At 38.3% G+C, this 26,982-nt stretch overlaps 1 protein-coding gene across 1 annotated transcript in view; it reads right to left on the reverse strand.

Moving 5' to 3' along the window:
• Positions 1 to 26,982, reverse strand: part of CADPS2 (calcium dependent secretion activator 2) — a 575,914-nt gene that overhangs the window by 118,132 nt on the left and 430,800 nt on the right. The window contains 3 exon segments of the mRNA XM_028525503.2: positions 13,472 to 13,492; positions 15,775 to 15,898; positions 19,380 to 19,443. Of these exon segments, the coding sequence (XP_028381304.1) occupies positions 13,472 to 13,492; positions 15,775 to 15,898; positions 19,380 to 19,443 (209 nt within the window).

Genomic DNA, 26,982 nt, shown 5'->3' on the forward strand with positions numbered 1-26,982 from the left:
GTCAGCAAATGAAAGAGAATGATGTCTCATCAACTCTTGGTTTTTCCAACTGCATCCTAAAGGCTATCGTGGTTCTGTGAGTGCTGAGATATACAGGGGTTGGTCAAAATAGCTTTACAGTTATAATACAAATCCATAATATGAGAATCAATAAACAATAATAATAGAATAAACTCTGTTTCTTGTGCTCACAACTGTAAACCTACTTTGCCCACCACTGTTCATTGCTGTAATCAATGAATGGTGTATCTTCAGTATAGATTGTGGTTCTCAACTTTAGCATGAACCAGAATCACCATCGGAGCTTGGTAAACACAGATTATTTGGCATTACTCCCAGAGTTTTAGATGCAGTAGGTCCTGTCTGTGGGACCTAAGAATTCACAAGTTCCCAGGAATGCTGGAAATGCTGGTCTGGGGAATGCACAGTGAGAACTAGTAGTGTTTATGAAAAACAAAGTTTAAAACAAAGGTGGCCTGTTTAAACCTTAGAGCATTTCCTCTTTTAACTGAAATCAAGCTACATCTTTATATAAAGTTTATTTTAGAAAAAAAATGACTTTTTTTTTTCTGTAGAATCTAAACATGTTTTACCTTCTGTAACATTTTCCAGATAGGATAGCATATGTATTTGGACAATCCTTGTATGAATAAAAATAACTGATCTAGATTGCTGTGGCCTCCCTGTAGCTGTTTAAAATTTGTGAGAAAAGTAATGCCACAGGTGTTTGAAAACAATAGTTCTGTGGTCTCCTAATGCCAAGGCTCCCTTGGGGGCCAGCTCATTTAAAGACCCTGTCATTTAAAGCAACAGGTCTAGCTAATACCTGCTCGGAATTAACCATGCTAATAATAAGAGTACTTTGGAATAATTGTCCTGTGGTCACAATTTCACATTAACTACTTTACCTGGATTATCTTTCACATCAATAAATTCATTTTTAAGCAAATGGTCAGCTGTGGAACAAAGGAGGATTGGCCACTGGAGGATAGGTTAATGGCATCCAGAATGGATCCAAACTGAGCAATCTCCATAAATCAACAGTAAGTGGGGATCCATGAGTGATGGGCCATTAAAATTCAGATACACATGAGAAGTAAATGCCAGTGATGCTTCGTGAGTCTTTCTTTAGGAGGCGTATTCTCCTAAAATCTTAAAAGAAGGTATTATGGTGATGGAATTACAGAGAAAAGATTACTAGGACACACACATGATTTAATATTTGGTTTAACATCTGCCACAGGCTTTTATAGTTATGTGATTTGTAAGAGTGGATAAACACAGACACCTTGGTTTGAGTTTTGTTAAAGTTGTCCTTTTAACTATTGAGACACTGACTCTCCTTAAGTTTGTGAAGTGGGAAGATCTAAGATCTCACAGGAAAAAAAATATTTTCATAGTGTTTCTGACTACAAGAACCATGAAGGGGTGAAAGAGAAGAGAGTTTGCTGTCTTGTGTATTTACTTTGCTTTGGTTAGCTCTGGCCAGCACTATGTTGTAAGAGTCTAATGACAGCATAAAAAATTTCCAGGTAAGTTTGCTAACTAACCATATACCGGGAGCTTTTCTGAAGATCAGCCGCTAGCCATGATCTCTCTCACATAGGGATATACACTCAGCAGCTGAAACTGGTAGTCTCCCCCTTGAGTTTACTCTATCATACTCATTTCCCTTCAATGTAATCCAGATTCAGGAATTAGAAACCAACAGAATAATCTCAATTCTAGTAACTGCTATGCCAACTCTGAATTATCACATCATTAAGGTCTATTCTACAGCATCTTGAATTTCATGCCTGGCTGGTCCTTTGTGTATCAAATGACCCACATCCTTTTGCTACACCTTAAACTCTTTTTATCATGATTTTTCTTCTACATTTTTTAAAGAAAGATTTCATTTACTTATTTTTAGAGAGAGGGGAAGGGAGAAAGAGAGGGAGAGAAACTTCAACATGTGGTTGTCTCTCAATTGCCCCCCCCCACACCAGGGACCTGGCTGGCAACCCAGGCACGTGCCTGACTGGGAATCAAACCAGAGACCCTTTGGTTTGCAGTCTGGTGCTCAATCCACTGAGCCACACCAGTCAGGGCTTTTTTTCTTTTTTACTTCTTAATTTTATTTTTCAATTACAGTTTACAGTCACTATTATTTGTATTTATTTTAGCATAGTGGTTAGACAATCACATACTTTACAAAGTGTTCCCCCCTGATATTTCATGTACCCATCTGATATCATACGTAGTTATCATAATCCTATTGACTATATTCTCTATGCTGTACTTTGCATCCCTGTGATTATTTTGTTACTACCAATCTGTACTTCTCAATCCCTTGGCCTTTTTCACCCCGCCCACCAAATCCCCTCTAGCCTGCCCTTGAACAGTGAGGTCAGGCAAGGCAGGATCCAGTAAAGGGGTGGGTGAAGACGGCCCCTGCGGAGTGGAGCAGGTAAAGGGACTCCGGAGGCTCACCAGCAGGGAGGCAAGCTGAAGGAGGAGGAGAGACAAGTTTCCTGGACATAGCAACCACAATGTGAAGAGTATCATTTGAAAAGATCTGGAGCCTTGGGTGCTAAGAAATTTAGTCAAAAGATCTTAATGTGAGTTTGTATGGGTTTCCTTTGCCACATAATATCTATTAGGACAGCCTCCTCGTGCATTAGCAGTAACAATATATTTGATGCTAAGGTTTGGAGAAAGCCCCCTAAATTGACTAGTATAAAGACCAAGTGTAGAGGTAGTGTTGGGCTTAGCAACATCTTAAATATTTCTACAGTTTTAACATCCTGGGTCTGTCAGTCACTGTGAATGGGTGTGTGTCTCAGGGATATTTTACAGGTTTCCCTCTTTAAATTAAAGAAAAAATCTAGTGCTACAAATGCTTTGATTAGAACTTTTAATTTAGTGTTTGAATCTATACAGACACTTATCTCTATGGCCGACACTAATGAACCCTTCCTAATTTCCAAAACTGTCTAGGCATTGAGTACTTGCAAACCCTGTTGAGAAATAAAGAGGTAGAAATCTGCTGGTTTTCATTACTTTTTTTTGGTTCAATTGGAGAGTACTTCCTAATACATCTCAACTACTTGGATTAACAAGGTGCTGCAGGGGCCACACTGCTATATGCCACTTGGTTTACATGTTGACACATGCTAATAAGTAAATGAGAGAGCTGAACGAGTAATGAAACCAACTGATGGCTTCAAACCCTGGGGTTGGAGAATAATAAATTCTACAAAATTGCTAATAAAAGGAAGAAAACTTGCTATTTCAAGTCTATGTTTATCTGTCTCATTCCATATAACACAGTCCCTGTAACAGCAACCCCCCCACCCCCTACAAATACATGACACACTGTCAAGTGAGCTGAGTAAACTCTTGAGACCTTTCAGGCAATGGGTGTTGAACACTTGTAATGAGATTTCCATGCATCTTCAGAGGAAGGAGATAAGATTCTAACAAGAGCTGCTCAGAGTGTTATAGATCGTGGCCGAGGGAATGATTCTCAGAGAGGAAGAGCACAGCAAAGGATACGATACATAAAATGTTCGCTTTGCTCAGGAGGTGCTTATGTTCTTGCTACAGGTTTTTACAGAAGGCAAATATTCACCAAAGAGGAGCTTTGGAAGAATACAAAATAATTTCTCCAGATCCTGTGGGATCTGGGATATATTCAATTAAGTACTTCTGATGTACTCCTCTGTGTAGATGCCACATATTTTATGAATCATCTTTCTTTCGAATCTGTGCATCAAATATGATTCATGGAGTTGTCAGAGCATCACTGCAGAGCATGGGAAGCATTTTTTCAAGTGTAAATGATTGTCTGATAATTCTGTGTAGAAAACAAACTAACTAAAATAGAACATGCTATGTTTTATAAGAAAGTTAAAACAATTTTATTTCAGGTGAAATAGATATTAAGTGAACTTGGAAAATCATCAAGGAAGCAAAAGGTCAAATACTAACTGGGAATAGTTACAATAAGGAGAAATGGAAAAATTCATAGAGGCAGATATTTCCCTCATTACACTGAGGTCTCCTACCTTGTCTAGAGACATGTTTCTACCAAAGAGGAATTCAGCTTCTTTTTATCCACGTAGCCCTTCTTTCTAACATCACCTCCCAAACAACCCATCCTCTCCCCACTGTTCCTTGGTCTCACTTCACTATAGATGAAGCACATCAGGCTCCCATATACACAGAAGTTCCTTGAATAATGTCATTTCACTCCATGTTGTGTTATGTGGATGAAATTAGTCCTTGTTTATAACAAGTAGCCTCTGGTAAACTGGTTTCATTGTATATTGTTTAGCTTAATGCTGCAGGACCTATTGAGAATATTAAGTGAGGACTTAGTTTACGTGAATCTGTCTCTACTTTTCTATTCTGTGTATCTGCCTTATTGTGGGCCTCAGTGACAATCCTGTAATTTGTCTTAGTACCTGGCAAGGCAAGTCTCCACACTCTGTTCTTTTCTTTTTTTTAAAGTTGACTTAGTTATTCAGTGCCTTTTATTCTTGTATTTAAATTTTAAAGTAAATTTACCAAGTTCTTAAAAAAACAGGGAATTCTGATGGACACTGCGGTGAATTTATAGATTAATTTGGGAGGAGAGTTTGTATGTTGCACTATCAAGTCATCCCTCTTAAAGTCATGCACTGACTCTGCATCTACTTTGATTACTTTCTATAAACTTCATCTGAGTTTCAAAGCTGTCTTTACAGAGGTCTAAGATGTTTTTGGTGAAGTTAATTCCTGGATACCTTAAAGTCTGGTTGTTTCTCTGAAAGGTACCTTATTTCTGCTTCTTTTTTTCTGGCTACCCGACTGGTGGTGTGGAGCAGCGGTTCTCAGTGGTCCACCAGGGATCTCCAAGATCTTCAGAGGACCTGCGAGGTCCAAACTATTTTCACAGTAACACTAAGATGGTTTGTCTTTTTTAATTCTGTTCTTCAGCTGTATTCATTCTGTATCCTATATTTTCTGTAATTGTATTATTTTCATATCCAGTATTTCCACTTGGATTTTTTTATGGCTTGTTATTCTTATAATACATGGGAAGCATCTTCCTGTATTCCCTTGAGAATATTTCTTATGCTTGATTTAAATTCTTGTTCTATAAGTTTTAGTGGTACACACCATTTAGTTTATTGTCTTTTATAGGGACTATACTCCTAAAAGTCTAGTTATTTTGGCTTGAGAGCTCACGATTGCTTGGAGGTACCAAGGACAGGATGATGTGCAGGCCCTTGCCCGTGCTCCTTGCCAGACTTTGGTAAGAGAGAAGGTTTAGGTCTGGAGCAGAGAGCCCAGGCAATGCAGAACCAAAACAATGATTTCCTTTTCCTATTAACCCATTAGGCAAATCCCACCGATGCAGTCACCATTTATCTGTTAGATGCAAAGGAGCAGCATTCGACCAACAGTCTCCTTAGGTTGCATTTCATTAGGCCAAGGGGTTTCAATGGGAGCGAAGGGGTGATTGCCTGAGGGTGTCTCAGCCTGTGCCTGTTTCCAACATCTCACTGCAGCGTAGCTGCAACCCTGTCTTGATAATACTACCGAAACTGGCCACCAGGCAAAGATAAGGGATTGATTATTCAAAGGCAAAGCAAAGGAGAGGCAATAAAATTTAAAGATTTTCCCCCTTCCACTCTCACAGTGACCAGCCCTGCTGCAGGCTGGTGAAACTCCCACCAGAGAGGTCAATGGGATTGGAAGCCAGACTCCTTTGGGCAGAGAACTAACAAGAATGAAATGCAGTTTAATGTACAGTCTGCTCTCTGTATCCAAGGTTCCCCATATGTAGATTCAAACAACTGGGGATAGAAAATGTTCAGGGAAAACTGTTACATTGTTGCTGATGTGCAGTATGTAAATTATAGGTTTATAAGGGTTGCATCTGTACTGAACATACACATACCTTTTTCTCCTCTTCATTTCCTAAATAATACAGTATAAAATATTTTGTATAGCATTTACATTGTATTAGGCACTATAAGTAATCTAGAGATAATTTCAAGTATATGGGGGGATTGCTTAGGTTATATGCAAATACAATGCCATTTCACAAAACGAACTTGGGTATCACGGACTTTTGTATCCACAGAGGGTCCTGGAACTAATTCCCTTTGGATACCAAGGGATAACTGTACACTGCTCTTCAGATGGCAGCTGGAAAGAGATGTACAGTTCAGGTTAAGGCATTTTTAAAAAGACAACATGGTTATAGATGGAAGGATGGAAGATACCCACCTCTATGTATGTAGAAAGAAGACAGAGATAAAAGCCACAGGAAAAAGAAGGGATATATGGTGGAGTAACATCCATCATAAAGGAGGAGGTGGATAGAATCAGGGTCACTATCACAGGTGGAAGAGTCTGCCTTGAGGAGGAAGACACCTCATATTCCTTGATGCCGGAGAACAGGAGATATGGGTAACTGTGGAGCCAATAAGTTTTAGGTACAGAGCTAGAAAGCTGAGTACTATATTATGGGCACTATGCATACTTTGTGTACTATGCTTACAAGGTTGAAAGGGAAGTGCCTGCCCACACTGTTTAAACTTAAGATCCAGTTCCTATGATAGCCTGATTTGAAAAGAATACATTGTTCAAGGCTGAATCAAGTTTTCATTTTTATATATGTGATTAGCTGTGACCATCCCTGATTGAGATCGCCCTTATCTATTATAACTCACCCTACAAAAATAAATTACATTAAAATAAGGAGAGAAAGGATGGATTACTCATTGACAAAGATTGTGGGTTAAAGAAAGGTGCCTCTTGTTTAGGTCACTGAACACCTCGGCAGAGGCTGACAAATCGTCCGAGCTGGTAACGCTGGTTCCGACATAAGGATGGAAAGCCGAAAGCAGAGTGTGGCATGACAGTGCTCCCAGAAGTTGTTTTACACGGACCGAAGCTTTCCCAGAATTCAACTCAGATTTAAAAGGGGGCAGGTGTTAAAGGAATGCAGACTCAGAACCAATTCTAGAGGGAGGGAGCTCAGTGTCCTTAAGTGTCTTCATGGTTTGTCTGGAGTTGACGGGACGCCTGTCCTTTCCTTTGGTCACAGAGAGCCCGAGGGTGCTGCAAGCACACCATCACGTCATCGCCACAGGTGTCTGAGGCAGTCCTTGTGTTCTCACTTGACTTTTCACTTAGTTGGTTAGTTAGCTAAGTGTGTAAAGAGCAACTAAGACACTGCACCATATACTTCTCATGTTTTAAGCTAACCGAAGGTACGCACAGAGCTTTAAAGCACTGTCAGGCATAAGCAAATACTGTCTTCATTTGCCCCTTCTAGTCAATAATCCTTGCAACTCCTGTTTGTTATGTCCTCCAAACATCTTCTGATATACAGGAATTAATCTGTCAACATTGTCGTGAGCAAACTAATTGGTGTGAATGCAAATTATATATTGTTGGGTTGTTGTCTTGAATGGCTAGTGAGATAGTGGGAGAAAGGCTGAGCAAATAAACAGACTAGAAATCCTCATTCATTCCAGATCAGAGGTGGAAAAGGCTATAGTGATTTGTAATCCTTAAATAGTACTTAAAAGGGAATATGGTCTTAATACTTTGTGGTGTATATATTATACAGATTAAGCTAATGGTGTGGCAAGGGAGTAGTGTTAAAGACATCTAATTCAAAATATTGATGAGGACATATTGATAAGAATAGTTTAAAATCAATATTTCAATTGTATCATATTAGATGATGGGAATCAAAGTAATTTATTGCTATCAGAAAAAAATATCCTCTCAGGTCATTTAAATAGTTCATTGACCATCTGAAAATTACTCATAGCTTTTTTTCATATATATAAAGTACAAAAATAAATTTTAACTTGGTCTCTATCTGGATGATCACAGACACTAAATCAGTGTAGCTCAAGCAATGAGTTTTTACTATACATAAACATACTACATTACAAACTAAAAACTTTTAACAGATTTATATGATTTTCTCAAAAACCTAATGAAAAAGGCGAGTCATTCTTTGATTTAGAGCCAGATATTGAATCAATCAATCTGTCCCTAAATCATTAGGTGACTCAAAAGCAGAAATGGACTTCCTTCTACACACACACATTTTTAAGCAGAACAGATTTTATTTATTTATTATTCTTCACTACATCGACAATGGAGTGTTAAATTAAAATGCCACCCAGATGGCAAACACATCCTAATGACACAAGGACTGCCACAGTGCAACTTCTCCTCTCAGAGGGAGTCAGCAGCCAGCCAGCCCTCTGGGAAAGCATCTCCATCCAGGTCAGCTGACACTGCAATCGAGAGCACTGGGGGTTACACGGGGGCACCCGGCAACCAGAGGGCCTAGGCAGAGGCTCACTGCACAAAGACCTTGCCTGTTCATCCCTCGCCACCTTTTGTTTAGGGCGTTTCCATGTTCCTGGATTCACAATAAACCTACTAAGTACTAAATCTATGAAAAGATCTCAGGACAAGGCAAGCTCTAAATTGTGGTTCTCGCTTCTTTTATCGTAAGTCACTATATGATACGCCATTTTCAGGAGAAAGATAGGACTGTTATTAGATATATTATGGTTATTGTTGTCTGTAAGACATCCCTCGAATTAAAGAAAAAATTGTTTCTTCTTTAAAAATAATGGCATCAACCAGCATGTGATTAAAAAATCAATTAGAAAAATGAAGTTTCAGTATCATTTTGAATCTTAGATAACAAATAAAAAGGATCATACTATCACATAAATAGTACAGTTAATGATTAAATTAAACCAAAGAAGAAAACTAGTTGATTTTATGAGTGTAAATCTCAAGCATTTTTAAAATTAAAAAAAAAGAACTTTCTAGAAATTTTATATTCTAAAAATAAATTATCTGTTCTCATAAAACACATGCAAATAGTTCCCCCAAAAGGATAGAAGGCATTTAGACTAAGTTAATTTGTTCTATTTCATCTATTTCAAAGTTGTAAAATCCCTTTACTCTGCAAATTTATGCTGCCAATGGAGAATCTGAAGATTTCCCAAGGATGAAAAAGAATAATGACTCAAAACTGAGCATCATGTTGAATTATAGGAACTGAAACAGGTTAAGTTACTAGATATTGTTAATGCAACTGTGATCTATAACCTCTGCCCCTTGCCCTTCCCCCAACAACGACATAAAATCCTAGTTTAATTTTTTCCATCCTGTTATTTTTAAGTGTTTAGTTTTTCCTCTTTCATTGTTAATTATTCAGTGACTGGTTTGAATGACCTTTTGAAAGCCAGCTTGCCAGTTTACAGATGTTCTCTCTGCTGTAAATAGTGTGATTGCTTTTTGTGCCATATACTCACTCATTTATTCAATAAATATTTAGCGAGTACTAAATATGTACCAGGCACTTTTCTTGGCACTGGCGATGCAGCAGTTATTAAAATCCAAAAGTCCTGCTCTTGTGGGGCTAACATTCTAGGCCAACAGTTGCATGAATGAACTACATCACATGTTAAATCGTAAGTGATATAGAGAAAAATAAAGCAGGGAAGAGGGAGAGACACTTTGAGTTGGGGTGTCTCAATTAAAATGTTGCACATTTTAATCTTTCAACACCTGACACTGAAGATATGTGGGGAAAAATGTAAAGATTCAGATTCTCGAGTCCAACTCAGCCCTACACTAGGAGGAGCCTGTGCTGTCCAATTCCGCAGCCACTAGCCACACATGGCAGATGGGCTGTGAGAGTAAAATACACACCAGATTTCAAAGACAGTCTATGAAAACAGGTAATGTTAAGTATCTCAATAATTTTGTACACTGAATACATTTTACAAGATAATATTTGGGATACATTGGGTTAAATAAACTACCTTGTTAAAATTAATTTCACCTCTTTGACGTGACAACCAGAAAATTTTAAGTTACACATATGGCTTCTGTCAATTTCTGCAGAGAGCACCGTTCCAGAACCCTCTCAGCTGCGTTTTGACTGAGTGCAGATTTCACTCTACAAGCTTACTGAGAAGGGGACAGAGGAAGAAACAGGAAAATAAGAAGATAGCTCTATTATTATATAACAATTACACAGTGTTTCTAATCTCCCAGTAATCAGCTACGTGGCCAGCTGGTCTAGTAACCTCTCTGCTTCAGATTCCCGACAAAGTAGTAATAACAGTATTTATTATAAAGAATTGTAAGGAATGAATGGGTACATATAAAGTGCTTATAAGGGTTGGTTATTAAATAATATTTTTGAAAAAAAATGACTTCTGTGATGTGATGGGCGTTTTTAAAAAAATGCCACTGCTTCCAATCAGACAGCCTGGGAGGCGGGGCTGCCAGCGGACAGAGCACGAGCACAGCTCTGCTGTCTGCGGGACGTGGGCGCGCATCTCTGGTATGCTGAATTTTAACGGCAAAAAGACAACCTTGTGCAAATTGCTAACTTTTTCTGAGGTCTCAATTAATTTTGTAAAATATCTATTTTGAAGAGTTGTTTAAGGAACTACTGCAGCAATGTAAATAAAAATATTTTGGGGCAATAGGCAGTCAATAGATCACAAAATTATGACAAATTTGGGGCACAGTTTTACTCTTTTCTACAAACTAACAATGGGGAATGATTATAATGCTCACAGGACTGCCATTTGAAAGTCTTAATAAGCATTTTCACTCTTACACAGGTAATTGATATTCTCAATTTTAAAAACACCTCCAAAATATTGCTAAGTAACCTTGTTAACTTGCAACCAAATGCAACCACAGGAATATAACATATCTTAAAAACCTCTCTTCCGTTACTTGAGAACATTCTTCAATTGAGATTAGCTTTTCCCTCCACCCACTTAAATTACTGAGGCTACACTGATTTTTTTTTTTTCCCCTCTAGGCAAGCATTTAATTTTTAAAAGATGTTTTTTCTAGAGTCAGGCTGTGCAGTTGGGCAGTGGTGTGGATGTTAAGTACCTGTGAGGTGAGGTTCGAGAAGGCAGCAAGCTTCCTTCCCTGGCCTCTTAATGGGAACAGGGCAACAGCCTCTGCCGCACCCTTCACGAAGGTGGCTGCAACCCCTTCCCACAGGGGGAGGGGCAGGGCCTCTGCGGATGGGGATCAGGACACCTGACGCTGCTCCCAGCTGGCCCGCTAATTTACTCTCTAGCAGTGGGAAAGCCTCTAACAACCCTGGGCTTCTGTGCAAACTATAAAACAGAAATGCTGTGAGGGATAAAATACCATAAGAGGTTTTGGAGAAGTTTGTTAAAAAGCACAGGACTGTTGCTCTCACAATGGGCTGTCATAAAAGGGACCGGCAGTCTCAGGTGCTTTCCAGTTGATTTTTTCTAAAGTGGACTCTAGCGATCTCTGTAGGTGTGTTCTTTCCCCTTTGCCTGGCTCTGAGTCTTTTGTTCCTGACTATTTCTGGGGTCAAATACAGGAAAAGAATAGAAACACACAGGAAAAAAGAGAAAGAAACAAAGCCCTTAGTAGAAGACTTCAGTTCAAAACAACTCAAGCAAACTTGTCTCTAATGATGCATGCAAAATTTGACTAAGTCAAGCAAACTAGGACCAGAAAGGTTCATCACTCATCTCTCCCTCCATTGTTTTCAGATGAAATTAACTAACCTCTTGTTTGTCCCCAAAGTACTAAGTACCTGCTTGTGTCATGGCATAGTACTAGGTGCTGGTGTAATGGGGTACTGAGTGGGGGCCCCAAGACATAGGAGAAAATCCCCAAACCTTTAATTGTGGGGGGGGGGGAGTGGATGATATAATGTTTAAGATACTTTGCATAACAATGGCAAGTTAATAGCTGTGCCTTTCTTGAATGAGAGGGCTGCTGCCTAGGGCAGAAGGTGTATGTAACTTTTAAGAGCGTATAGTGACTCAGTGACTCAGTGACTCGTGACACAGCCAGGGGAGGTGGATGACCACCCCTGATGTCTGCATCATAGGGAACTCTTGCCCTGACTAAAGATGGCAGCTGAAAGAAGGTAAAAGATACAGGTGGAACTGGCAAAAGAGGTGCATCATAGGAGGGGCTGGCTATGAAGTCACAAAGGAAGTTCCAAGCATTTAAAGTGAGGGTGGACTGAAAGAGAGGGGGAGTCCACTACAAGAAGTAGCCACGTGGCCTGAAAGGGTGTTAGGACGGGTCCAGTCCAACATGTGGTCTGCTGTGTAGCAAAGGGCCTGCTACCAGGTCTGGTGTAGGACAGGAGACCTGCATGGAAGCCTGCCTGAAGAAGATGGCGGTAGAGCTGATGGAGCTGTGTGGGGACCTGCCTAACCAAGAATGGATTTGTGAGAGATGCTTGGAGCTGAACTGTTACCTGGAACGCTGAGTTACAGACTTCTGCTTCTCTGAAGGACACATGGGGAAGCCACGTTCTTGGGAAGTGTGCCTCCTTGGACTCCAGCAGGATCCAGGGTAACACGGCACATGTTTCCCTGAACCATTACATACATGGAGGCTGAGAACAACGTACCCCAGGCCCTGAAGGAGAGAGCTCCCAAGAGAAGATGGGGACTCTGAAACCCACAAGAGCACCTTCCAGAGAGGATGGAGATCCATTTGTGCAGCTGACTTAAGAACAGATAAGGATATAGGGAACTTCTGGGCATGGTTTTGGCTTATAGCCTTTTGGGGAACAAAGGAGTGCTGGGTCTCATGGGAGAACAGGGCTATGAGTAGGAGTGCTTTCAGTGCCCTTACTCTCCACCCTGAGAAGCTGGAATCCTGTAAATAAAAACCTGTTTCCTTCAATACTAATTGTTGGGTCATGTGTCAAGGTGCCATGTGGCTGAGCCTCAGTGACTGGCAATAGAACAGTAACCTTGGACTACAAGTTCAGTAAAGACCTTGCCTTCAAGGGGCTGAAGAGGAGATAGGTAGGATAAAGAGGCACGGCGGAGGCATGTGTAACTAAGATAATTACAACTGTGATAAGTGACACTAGAAAAAAAGCAACAAAACCATTTAAAATTTAGAGACCCAGAGAATGCTTTCCCAGCAATTTCTTGATTTGGGATTTCATAACTTCTGCTCATTCCTGTGATTAACCACTTTCAAAGTTAAGAGTTGCTTATTTTTTATTTAATAGCATTTATGCTTTTCACTCTCATGTTATTTTTCAGGAGTGATAAAGGAAAGATGGTTCTCTTTTTCCAGTTGTAAGAGCCCTTCAAACACTGGCGGCAGCTTCCAAATAAAATTAGTGTCCATGCTTAAAGCATAATGCATAACATTAATACAGCCTCAGGTGTTTCACTTTAAATTCATTTTAAAAACCAGTGCTGAACTTTTACAGAGGTAAATGTCCTATATTTTTCCTACAAAGCATTAGCAATAGTTCTTATAAAATCAAAGTGTTTTCACTACCTTAGTTTAAGTGATCTAGTAGGAGCCCTGAAAAGAAGAGTGATTCATAATATCAAAACACAACAGCACCACATCAGAAATAATGGCACGTGCATGCACAAATATCAGTTACCTGTTTCCTTTTCTGCTGGGCCTAAAACATAAGAAGAGACAATTTAGGAGAAAAGCAAACTCTACCCATGTTGCTCACGTAATACCAAAGGCCAATCAAGCCAAGAACTTAAATTTGACTTAGTTCTTGGTCTGATTCTAAGCATAAATCAAACACTCTTTATTTTCTAAGATACGAAAAAGAGGTAATATTGTAAAAAGAATGGAAGTTTTTCTCATCTAATAAGCATGCATTTTGTTGTTTTTTCAAAATGAGACTGCTGAGTAGTCCTTTCTGACTAGATTTCTGTGGTTCCATTGTCTAGAATATTCTCACACTGGACTGGAGATAAGAGAGGGTGACTCCAGAAAGAGAAAAGGTGGGACCACTGGCCACTGTGGTTCTATTGACTCAGCTCACTGACCACTTGATCCTATTAGAGGCTTTTCTCTAATGCAGGATTGTTTTAATGCGTGACCCAGAAGAATAACTACACCTTTCTGATCACCAGTGTTTCCATGTCTGCCTATCTAGCTGATTAATGAGAAAGCCCATGTTTGTGTACAAATAAGATTCTCCATTTGTCCATATTACAAGGTACTCTATGACTAAGAATTAAATACAGAGATAAACTATATATATAAATATATATTTTATATATATAAAATATTGTATTTTTTGGACTATAAGATGCACAGCCCCCCCAAATTTGGGAGGAATAATGGTTGTTAATGCTGCTGTTGAGTTCTGTTTACATGTACACTAGTGAAACATTATGTCATTTATGTTATTAAATATTTTACCACATTTTTTGCTTCAAAAATTTTTTTTCCTATTTTCCTCCTCTAAAACCTAGGTGTGTCTTATGGTCCAAAAAATATGGTGTGTATATATACACACACTGCATATGTTTTCAGTATTCTTGGATAAGGTAGAAGTCAAAACAATTAACTAAAATAGACAGTTAAGAACAAAAAGATTCTCATTTTTTTTTGGATAGGGTTCATAATATTTGGATAAAGCAATATTGCGTTTATTCAGGTAATACACAAACATTTTTTTCTTTGCCAGATTTGAAAGGTTTTAATATGTCTATTTTTATATTAATTCTTTCAATCCATGTATACAACACCCACTATTCCCAAAACATGAAAACTGTTTGAATGAGTATTCAAAATGTGAAAACCAATCTGTTTATCTTCCACTTTCCCCAAATGATCTAATATTCATTGCTTGTGCTTTAACACAACATGATATCATAATTAATGATGTTAAACTGGTAACTAAGGAGGTTTCATGTTGTTACTCTTGTGATATAATATTGGTTGCTATAGTGATGGGATGGCTTTTTTGTTAATCACTCAGGAGGATGGTTATCACACGCTTGTTACAAAGATTGATCAGATTTGGAGAGAGAAAATGATAAAACACAGCCCATTATAATCATCTTTTTCATTGTCCCAATTTTGATGGAACTATCATAATAGTGATTTAAAAATTTATGTACAGTTTAATATTAAAAGTTACTAAAATTTTTTAATGGATGATTTTTTTATTTTTAGAGATAAATATTTAACATTGCAAACTTTTTTCCTCCCTAAGTTTGTGCTACATGTATTGTACATGATAGTTTTATAATTAGAGCAAAACATTTAAGGTCCTTTCTATTACTTTTAATTATATCAATCAAAAGGTTTTTGAGTAAAAACTGTGTGACTTTGCCAAAATTTTAAATCTAATTAGTTCTAAACATCTTAAATCTCAGTATCCTTAATGAGTAAAACCCAAAGAAAGAGAAAAAAATGTACAGTTTTCTCAAGAGATCTAATCTTCCAAATGCATCAATATATTATAAGCAATTAAAAGTTGCAAGGAATTCTATCAGTTTATTTTAGCCCTCATGATAATGGACAAGTTGCTTCCTTCTCTGAGTGACAATGCAGAATGGAAAATACAATTATGTAACACTGCACTGTTACTGATGAGGAAAGAACACACTGTCCATAGTTTAAATGCTAGACATACAGTAATGTCAAAAATGCAACCCCAGAAAACACCTTTTGGCTTCTTGCAATCTCAAAATAAGAACAAAGGACAACTTAAGCACGAATCCTGGGTCTTTCATTCAAGCAGAGTCCCAGGAGGCATATTAAAGCAATGAATAGGAAAAAGCTCTTTAGTTCACCAGCTGAGATTTTAATGAGACATTTCCCTTTGCCATGGTACAGGTTTGTTCAGGAAACGAAAGGGCTTCTCACAGAAAATTCAGTTAATAGGCATTGTTGGCTCTCACTGCCATGTCGGCAGTTGCTCACTGCACTGACCTTCTATTTTGGCATATTCTGTGAGTCTAGTGTAATTGATCAAGGCAGCTTTCTCCAGACATTTTCTGACCACTTTTTTCACCTCTTCTGCTGGTACAGGAGTGGCGATGTCTTTCATTAAAACCTAAAGAGAGAGAGAGAGGGAGAGGGAGAGAGAGAGAGATAATTGCATAAAATACTAAAACAAATTACACAAATTGTTCTAGACCTGACTATTAGTAGGAGGGGTGTGAGGTAACATTGGGGGAGGTAATGAGTCGCCACTTCCCAACTGGGAAGTAATCCTCCAGTCTTGGCTCCTCCTGTCTTGGCCTCATTTGTGCACTTCAAAACCTCCCATAGGCCCAGCGACCATTCAGTGTGGCTGTCACTCTTCCTCCAGGGACCCGTGACGCCACTGCAGCAGCTGTTTCAGAGCGGATTACTGTCCATGGGACAAGTAATAAACAAAGTTTGTCTTCCACATCTCTAACTTAAAAGCTTTAAATATTTTCAGCAACACAGATGAAAACAATAACAAAACTCCATTAAGAATAAGCATCTTTTTATTGTGCTCTACAAAAATCAAGACCACTTTCACTAATTAAACTTTAGTTACTATGATACACTGAGGAGGAAAAACACTTTTCTTAGTGAAATGTAGTATCAAATGTTAAAATACATAAAAACTTTATGAATTTAGGGAAAAAAATTTTATGTTGGGGTTCCTAACTTGTGTTTTTGGATTTTTCCTTTAAAAATATAACTACTGGCAAGGGGAAAATACAATTATATCAAAAATTCAAAGTGCAATGTACTTAAGAACCATTTAATGACTCCAATAATTTTCCTTAAAACTTTCCTGGTGATAAAATGGCTCACAATAAATTCTGATTATTTTTCCATGTAGTTAATGGGTTTTTCTTCTTGCTTTGCTTACATTCAAATTATAAAGTATATAGTAAACTACTACTGTAGAGAAGACAATAACTTAAGTGTTTTTGCTATCCTATTTGTCTTTTATCTTGAAAGTAATAATAAAAAGGCATGAAAATACCCACTTTCTGCTGTATTATTTCATTCTCTTTCAATCATCCTTGGCACTAAGGACCTTATTATCTCAAATTTGTTCAATCATTCTAGCATTGATAATCCTGACAACATAGTTTTATATTGTTAGGCAAGGGTTCCTTTTGAAAACAGTAAATTATCATTTAACAGCTGCTTCACCATCAACTTCATTTAGTCTTCATACTCTCATATTAAAAATCTTTAACACAGACGTACATTTACACTTTATTTTGAACTGAACATTATAGCCAGAAAAATCTTTCTCCTTAGAGTAGAAAATATACAAACAGTACTGTTTTTAATGTCATTATTACAAAAATTTGAATTTAAGATTAATTTTGCACCATATACAGAATCACAAACTTACTATCAGGCCTTACCATGGTGGCACACTTTTAAATACAGATAGCTGTTAAAATTAGAATGTGTATATCTGTTACAGAGGTGAGTCCAGGGTTGAAATCAGGCAATATTTCTTATTATATAAGAGTTGGACACTCAATTTAGAGAGGGGAGAACTGAAGCCTCTTTCCTGGCAAGTGCAGAAGAAGTGCTGACGAGTGCAAAAAGGGAGACACAACCTCTGTTTCACGCTTCCTCCCCTTGTTCTCCAAGCTATCATACATATCAAGAATTCACCTGTAGCCCTGGCTGGTGTGGTTCAGTGGATTAAGTGCTGGCCTGAGAACTGAAAGGTTGCCGGTTCAATTCCCATGTGCCCATGCCTGGGTGGCAGGCCAGGTCTCCAGTCGGGCTCTTGTGAGAGTCAATCCACTGATGCATCTCTGGCACACTGATGTTTCTCTCCCTACCTCTCTCCCTCCCTTCCCTTCTCTCGAAAAGTAAAATGAAAAATAAAAATAAATAAAAATTTACCTGCAGATTTTACTTTATTTTACTAAGATGTCAGTAAGTACAAAGCCATGAAAATGAAGATATAGCTTTTATCACTTCTCTCTCAGTTCAGCAAGAGATCTGATTTGTGACTATAACTGGAATAAAGGTCACTGTGCATCCTGCCTCATCAGTGCAGGGCATGAGGGCACCTCTCCTCCCACTAACTCTGCCCTGCGGGAGGTGGGGAGGGGTGGAGGGAGCTCTACCATGGAAACCAGTTCACAGAGGGGCTGCAGGAGGTATTCAGCATGGGATGCGGTTCCCAAAAGTAAAGCTATCTTTCAGGATTTTATCATATCTATGATACCTTAATAGGATAAAATCTATACTTTGAAAAGCTTGGGTTGCATGTAGCTTTTAACATTATAAAAATTCTAATAAAACAGATAATTTCCACAATAATATTTCTATTACACAACACACAGGAATCAAGGATAACACAGGGATATGTAGATAAAACCAATCTATTAGTGAAGACCTCATTTTAGCCAGTAGGTTCTAGCCCTCATCTCCCAAGTCCTTAAATCCCTGAAAATGTCTTCCCTTTTTGCTTTTCATAGAGGGGCTAATAAACAATGCAATACCTAGAATTCACTGGGCAGGAAAATGGAGAGGAACAAGTGCTTGAAGTCAATAAATCAGAACCCGAATAATCAAAAAACGGGCTATAGATGACCCCTAAACGTCCTTTAACACTGATAATGACCAGGAGTTGTCCACACTACCTGTTAGCTTCCAAGGGGCATATGAATAGTTTTATAGACAAATAAAAATGATACTTCCCTTCCAAACCCAGTCTACCACAAAAAAAACAGGAGTAGAGAATATACTTTCATTAATGAACAATGTTTTCCTTTTAAATATTTTATTGTTTATACTATTATAATTGTCCCAATTTTGCCCCTTTGCCCCCCTCCACCCAGCCCGCCCTCCACTCCCAGTCACCCCCACACCGTTGTCCATGTCCATGGGTCCTGTGTGCGTGTTCTTTGTCTACTCCCTTCACTTTTCAGCCAGTCCCCACTTCCTCCCTCCCTCTTACAGCCGTTACCGTGTTTCAACACCTCTGATTGTATTTTGCCCCATTAATGAACAATTTTTTAGCATGGGTATGAAACCTCATTTGCTATTTATTTTTTGAGGGGAAATGAATTTCTATGGTTCATGAATTCATTTAAAGCAACACACAGATCGAACTGAAATAAATTTTGAGATGACTTTAGATTAAAAGAAACAATATGTTTGTGAATATTATATGATAAACTCATAAATATGAGGAATATGACAGGCTGAAGTACAAACAAGTCAGGGGAGATTATGAAAGACAGCTCTGAAGTCTGAAAGATAGTTATACTTAACTGACTAAAAAAAGACTATTTCATGAGAGGAGAAAAAGGTGGAAAAAAACAGATTAACTACCAAAAAGATTCCATCGACTCGGCATATGGTAGCAGCAATAGGCTTCAGAAAGGTTTTGGGAAGGAAGAAGCAGTATGTAGGAACATTTTGAATGTAGCAAGAAAGTGTGAAAAATTGATGAAATGCAGTGTACTGAGAGGACAACAGGCCCATGAGGAATGAGACTGCCTAGTTCAATAGCTAAAACACACAGCGACTGACAACGTGAACAGTGTTTACAAAGTAATGTTTGAACATACCCTTTCAAGTAAGGAAAGCGTAGCTTTTAGAGCACCTTCAGGTCGTCCGAAGGGAAAACAGTATCTTCAAAAACAAAAGGAGGAACAAAAGGTCAAACATTTTGTATCCAAACTGCTAAATAATTCCCTTTGCTATTACCTGGAATGATTTCATGATAATGAAAAGTGGTTAAAATAGCATCAGCCCACCTGGGAAATTTTAATGTTGACATTTACCTAGTCCCATGATTTAAATGTCTTAGACAATAAGGGTACAAACTGTGGTGGAAAAGGTCCTAAAGTTTTGATGATACAGGTACAGAAAGATTACAGTAATCAAGAGAGAACTACTAGGCTCTTCTGAGTGAAGAGATACTTAAAATGCATTCTCTACTAATGTCGTACCCCCCTTTCCTGATATCTGCCTACACTGGTGCCTAACTCTCCAACCTCCTCACACAGCACACCCAAACCTTCTGCAGCTGTTTTGCCAGCAGAGTCATTTATCCGGAGGATTCATAGCCCACGCATTCCTAATACACCAACAACTGAAGGGCAGGCCAGTGGCTGGGAGCTGGAGTGGGCTCCTCAGAAGTTAGTGTCACATGGTGGTGACAAATGTGTTGCTCTTTACAATGGGGGCTCCTCTTCAGGTCACTTTCCACTTAAGCAGTACAGAATGTCAGGGCTACTTGATCCTGCTGCAAACTCCTTACTTTGCTGAACGTCCCTGATCATTGCTGATGCCCCAAGATCAAGTGCTAGTGGCAGCTGGGCTGTCCTCACGCTGCTACCTTGCTCGGACTTAGAAATCTCCAAACCAATAACTTGAAAGTAAGTTTACCTCTTCGCATATCTTTTTGCCATTATTCAGGAACTTTAGTGGGCATATTATCTAAGATGTAATTAACAATGAATTTCCTTTCATGCTGTTATTTGTACAAGATGCCCTACAAAAGTACTTGTATTTTAAAGTTAATTTGTTTTACAGGATCAAATTTTAATGAAAAAGAAAAAAAAAACTCATTTCTCACAAAGCAGTAATTGAATATAAAGACCGAGTTTTAGTTTCATGAAACTTTTTTTTCTCAGATAAATGTCATATAAATGTAGTCACTCAAATTTTTCTTTAGAATACTGTTCATTTCCTGCTAAGGGGTCATCTTGCCTCTTTGCAGCCTGTTTGCCTCTCCCACAACAAAAAAGCCACAGCGGATTTATTTTGATAGTTTTTGCTGTGCAGTGGTGCTTCTTAGACCATTAGCAAATTAGCAGAGTAGTTTTAATCATTTTGTGTACCATAAACCTTAATCCACGTTTAAATAAAACACAAATTAGTTTCTTGTTGTCCCCTCCTCTTGCTTAAATCTTTTCAGTGCATTTGCATAATCCACTCATTGTCTTGCCTATTGTTTATTTCCATTAACCTGTAGGTGATGCATTTTATGAATGGAATGTTACTGATCCCCAGATTACATTTAGCATTTCAGGGCTCTGAGGTCCCACTGGGCATGTTCTGAATTAGCATTAGCTGCCCATGACGTGTAAATAATTCAACACATTTACAGAGTACAAGTAATCCTGAATCAATAAAGTACAGAAAATAACTACACAGAAGCTTAATTAATCTTTACAAAACATGTTTTAAAAGAAGGGAATAATTTTTGTTTTGCCTTTCAGATAGATATTTTTGGTTTTTGCCACTTTAGCAGCTCTATAATAGCAACATGAAATGGGAAATACTCAATTATCTAATAAAATTCAACCAAGTTTAATCCCTAACTGGAATAAACTGAAATCCTTCTTATTCCCACTGTAGTAAATTAATTACAGATAAATGAGCCTGCATTTAAACATTTCTAAATGCAGACATGATGAAGACATTTCTTTTACTTGGTCGCTTTTATACATAGTACTTTTTTTATAAAAGTTATTTATCCACAGAGCCAAAGAGGAAACTTCTTCTAAAGGGCTTTTTATGAAACACGAAAGTCCTTTAGGTCAGTTACACCTCACTTGCTTGGTATTTCAGTTTTAGGTATTACTCTATAATCCCACTATGGAAGAGAAGCACTTAACTTTTTTTAACAAATAGCTTTAAAGATGTAGGTGACATACAAAAAGCTACACATTTCAAGCATTCAATGTATACGTAATGACATATGTCTATGAAACCACCACTACAGTCAAGGTAAGGTGCATATCCATGACCCCCAAACATTTCCTCCCCAACTCTGGGGCCGATGCAACCCTGAGTTACTTTTTGTCATCTGTATTAGTTGGTATCTCTATAATGAAAAGGAATCATATAATATGTACTTTTTTGGATGCACTTCTCTCACATAGCATATTTTGATATTCATTCATGCTACTGTATGTATCAATAGTTCACTCCTTTCTATTCCAATACATTGTTTGTTTACTTGTTGATGGTCATCTAGCTTGTTTTTCTATGTTGGCTATTATGAGTAGTCCTGGTATGATACTCATGTTAAGTCTTTGTGTGGAAATATGCTTTCATTTCTCTTGGGGTAATACCTGGGTGGGGGGAATGGCTGGGTCATGTTAGGTATTTAAATTTTTAAAAGCCTGCAAACTATTTTACAAAGTGGTTTTACCATTTTAATCTCTTCTTAAAAATATTTTATTTATTTTTAGAGCAAGGGGAAGGGAGGGAGAAAGAGAAGGAGAGAAACATCAATGTGTGGCCACCTCCTCTCCTACATGACCCCACTGGGGACCTGGCCTGCAACCCAGGCATGTACCCTGACTGGGAATAGAAACTGCGACCCTCTGGTTTGCAGGCTGGCACTCATTCCACTGAGCCAACACCAACTAGGGCTGTTATGTCAGTGTTTTAATTTTAGTTATACTAATAGGTATGTAGGAGCATCTTACTGTAGTTTTAATTTCTATATCCCTAAAGAGTAATGATATTGAGCATCCTTTTATATTCCTTTTCACCATCATATATCTTTGAAGAAATATCGAAAAGCATGAAGAAATATCTAAAAACAATCTTTTTACTGATGTTTCATTTCTTATTAAATTTTAAGAGTTATTTACATATTCTGAGTAGAAGTCTTTGTGGGGCATATAACGTACAAATATTTTCTCACATTCTGAGATTTCTCTCTTTAGTCCTTTAAAAATGTCTTTGTAAGATCAAAAGTTCCTAATGTGGATTTAGTTCAAGGCAACATTTTGTAACGTGGTACAGAGTTGGTGGGGGTCCCTGAAAATATTCCCCGCAGCCCATGGTTGAGGGATGGGGGAAGGGAAGGATATGGCAGTTACGATACTTTTCACAACAAAAGGCAAGTTACTAGTTATGCTGCTGCCACATACGAAATATGGACATGACTAAAAGAGCAGTCAGTGTCTTGTGATGTAGCCAGGGAGTTTATACTGTGCCTGTGCAAGAGGCAGGAAGGTGGAGGTTCCCTTGTCCTGGGATACTCTTGCCCTGATTAAAGATGGCAGCCAAAAGTTGGCAGAAGATATGGGGGAACTGGCAAAGGTGGCACACTGTAGGAGGGGCCAGATATGAGGTCACGTAGGAAGCTCCAGGTCAGCCTTTGAAATCAGGGCGAGCAGCCATGGGGTAGCAGCCATGTAGTTTCAAAAGGTGCAGAGGAGCCGCCCCATAGGCCATAAGGTCAGTAATGAGTGGCAGCCAGAAGGAAGGTAGCCATGAGGAAGGCCATGAAGTACAGCGATTCAGCCATGAGGTCTGGTGTATAAGGAGGTACCACATGCTTTAGAGTAAGGAGAAGCCAGGCAGTTTTGGATTGAGAACTGGAGTAAAAAAGAGGAGACCTGCTGGGAAACCTGCAAGAACATGGTGGCAGAGCTGATGGAGCTGGGAATTGTGGGAACCTGCCAAACCAAGCATGGACTTTGGGAGACACCTAGAATGCTGAACTGTGACAGGGGAATGCTGACTTCTGCTTCTCTGAAGGACATATGGAGAGGCCCCTCTCTTGGGATGTGTGCCTTTCTGGACCCCACAGTGATCCAGTATAACATGGCACATGCCTTCCTGGAGTACTACATGGAGGCTGAGAACACCATACCCCAGATCGTGAAGGAGAGAGCTACTGCGAGAGGATGGGGACTCTGAAACCCTTGAAAGTGCCTTCCAGGGAGAATGGAGAACTGTTTGCACAGCCAGCTTAAGAACAGATAACAATATGGGGAAGTTTTGGGCATGTTTTGGCTTATAGCCTGGCGGGGAGCAAGGGAAGTGCTGGGTCTCATGGGACAGCAGGGCTCGGAGCAGGAGTGCTCCCAGTGCCGCCCCTCCCCCTGAGGTTGGAATCCTGTAAGTAAAAACCTGTTTTCTTCCACACCAATTGTTAGGTCAGGCATCAAGGCACCATGTGCGCAGGCCCTGGATTGCTTGGTTATAATTTTGCCATTTATGAATCATGATTTTTGGTGTTCTACTTAAGAATTTTTGCTCAGTCCAAGGACACAGGATTTTTCTGTTTTCTAGGTTTATCTATTTTGTGTTAACTTTTATATCAGTTGTAACAGATCCAGTTTAATATTTTGCATTTGGATATCCAACAGTTCCAGCACTACTTGTTGAAAAAAGTATACTTTTCAAATTGCCTTTATACATTTGTTGAAAATCAATTAACCACATGTGTGTGAGTCTATTCTGGACACTCTATACCACACTATCCTGATTATTGTGGCTTTGTAAGTCTTGAAATCAGGTAGTGTCAACATTCCAATGTTATTGTTTGAAAAGTTCTTTTGGCTATGGCAAGTTCTTTGTATTTCCATATGGATTTTAGAATTAGGTCGGCAATTTCTACAAAATCCTTTTGAGATTTTGACTGAGACAGCATTGCCTATGTAGATCAGTTCAGGTTTTCCCTTATTTCTCTCAGCAAGTGTATGTTTCAGTGCACAGGTTTCACATAGATCAGACCCTAACTATTTAATAATTTTGTTGTTATTGTAAACAGCATTGTTTTTTAGTTTCAATTTATTTGTTGCTATCATACAGAAACAAATTGATATTTATATCGTTAGGCTCCTACAAGTTTTTTAACATTAATTAGAACAGCATTTTTTTTGGTAATATTCATAGAATTTTCTACATGGGTAATCATATCATCTGTTTAATAAAGACAGTTTTACTTCTTTCCCAATCTGAACGTCTTTCTTTCTGTCTCATTGCACTGGCAGTGCCGCCATCAGCACAGTCTTGAATAGAAGCAGTGACAGCAGACATCCTTGCCTTGTTCTTATTAGTTGGAAACATTCAGTCTTTCACTATTAAGTATGATGTTATAAGTTTTCTATACATGACTTTAATAGGTTCAACATATGGAATGTAGTGTAATAATTCTTTTAACATCACTGTTTATTAATTTTTATCTTCTGTGTCTTTTTTACTTTTTTTGGTTGGTTTTATTCTCTTTGATCATATTTTACTATTTCTTTGTGTACCTGGAAATTTTTGACTGAATGCTAGACTATTTATTATTCTACCTTTTTAATGGCTGAATACTTTTGTATTCCTTTAAATATTTCTGAACTTCGTTTGGAAGTGCTGTTAAATTACATGAACACTGATTCATTGATTCATCCGAATCTAGCTTTTAATTTTCATTAGGAGAGACCATGACAGTATCTATTCTAGGGTTAGTTTTTTTCCCCGCTACTCAGGCAAAATGCTGTGAGTACTCTACCTCACGCCCATGAATTAGAAAGCTCCTACTCCGGGTAGGAGAAACTGGAACCAGCCCAGTGTTAGTTTTGGGGGATTTTCCCCTGGGATCCTTTCAACACAGCTGTCTGCCTGATTTAGGATCGCTGCCTCACAGGCACAGGGAGGAGCCTCCAGGGTGACTTTCAGCAGATGCCTGCAGGGCCTCTGCTCTCTTCTTCAGAACGCTGACCTGCAAACTCTGGCTGCCTTGGCCTCCCTGGACTCCCACCAGTCTGGCCTCAAGTCAGGATGTCCACTGGGGTCCACCTGGGTTCCTTCTCCCTGGGCCTTGGCCTGGAAACGCTCTCCTTGCAGTTGGCAGGGGCAATTAAAGGACTTCATTTGTTTCCCAGCTCTCAGGAATAAATGCATTTTGCTGTATATAATGCGCCCCCATGTATAATGAACACCCATGTTTTTGGCCCAAACTTTCAGTAAAAAAATCTTTTAATTTTTAATTCAATTTTTTATGTATTCCTTTTTAGAAACAAAACTGATGATCATATTCTAGTGTATTGTTTTGCATATGGATGCCATTATTGCTTTTTAGAGTTATACTTTTAATGCATAAGCATAAATGAAAGAATTAAAAACATTTATGTAGATACAGAACTAGTACTACCCATGTATAATGTACACTCTTATTTTTCCCTCAAAAATTTGGGCAAAAATATGCACATTACACATGGCAAAATATAGTAATGTTATTCATTGCTTATTTTTAATGTCTTAAAAAGCACTTTTTCCCAAATATTTTGTTTGTAAAATTTTTTTTTGTTTCAGATAGGAGGGTGAATATGTAAATATCATTCCCTATTACTTCATCTGAGATATATAAGTTCTTTTTTTCCCTGTTAAGGTTACTTTCCCCCACCCTAAACATAATTCCTGTCTTTCCCATCCTTCCAATGTGGTTACACATTTTGGGGGAGTTAGATCTAAATTCAGCATCTACTTATATTGGTTATGTAAATGTCCTAGATAACTGAGACACAGTTTTTGCTATGATTACTTTTTATGTCCTGTTCACTATTTTATAATACTTGTTTCCATTTTTAATATCCTGCTTTTATTTACATAATCTAATACAACTCCAAACTCTAATACAATCTAATTAATACAATTCCAACAGGTGGGCAATCTTTTCAAAATGTTAAAATGTCTCAGTGAGCTGTCAATCTGATCTACTTGAAGAATATTCTGACCTGTTCCAGTGAGCACTGGTTGCTCTCTAGGTTCAATGGCCATCACATTCCCTTCTCTCTCAAGGTGATTTTCCTGATGCAGGGATCTTAACCCTCTCTCTGTTTTCTCCTTTGTTTCGGTAAATTGCATTCTCCAGAATGGGAACGTGGGAATCACATCTTTTGAGGTCCTGCATATCTGCATATATCATTCTACCACTGTCCTTAATCAAGACTTATGCTGGTACAGAATTCTGGGTTGAAAGTAATTTTCCTCAGAATTATGGGGTCAATGATGCACTGTTTTCTGGGTATATATTACTATTGCTCCTCATGTCGAAATGAAAGCTGCAGAAGTGAAGGATCTTCTGTTGCTGTTGTTCACTGCCTGGCATATTGTAGGACCCAATAAACATTTCTAGAATAAACTAATGTTGAGAAGCCATTCTGATTCTTGATTCTTTGTATTTGGGGATCTTCTCTTTTATCACCAAGAATCTGAAAATTCATGAAAAAATATGCTGATGAGTAAAGATTTTAGTTAATTGTACTGGGTACTAAATATTTCAATGTGAACACTTATGTCTTTTAATTCTGGGAAAATGTTTTGAATGATTTTATTCAAAGTTTTCTACCTTCAGACTTAACTCTTTTTGGAATTCCTATTATTTATGTTGATGACATTCCTAAGTAGATCTTTAATTTTTCTTTG

The sequence above is a fragment of the Phyllostomus discolor genome, chromosome 10 (assembly GCF_004126475.2).
Source record: "Phyllostomus discolor isolate MPI-MPIP mPhyDis1 chromosome 10, mPhyDis1.pri.v3, whole genome shotgun sequence".
Lineage (NCBI taxonomy): Eukaryota > Metazoa > Chordata > Mammalia > Chiroptera > Phyllostomidae > Phyllostomus > Phyllostomus discolor.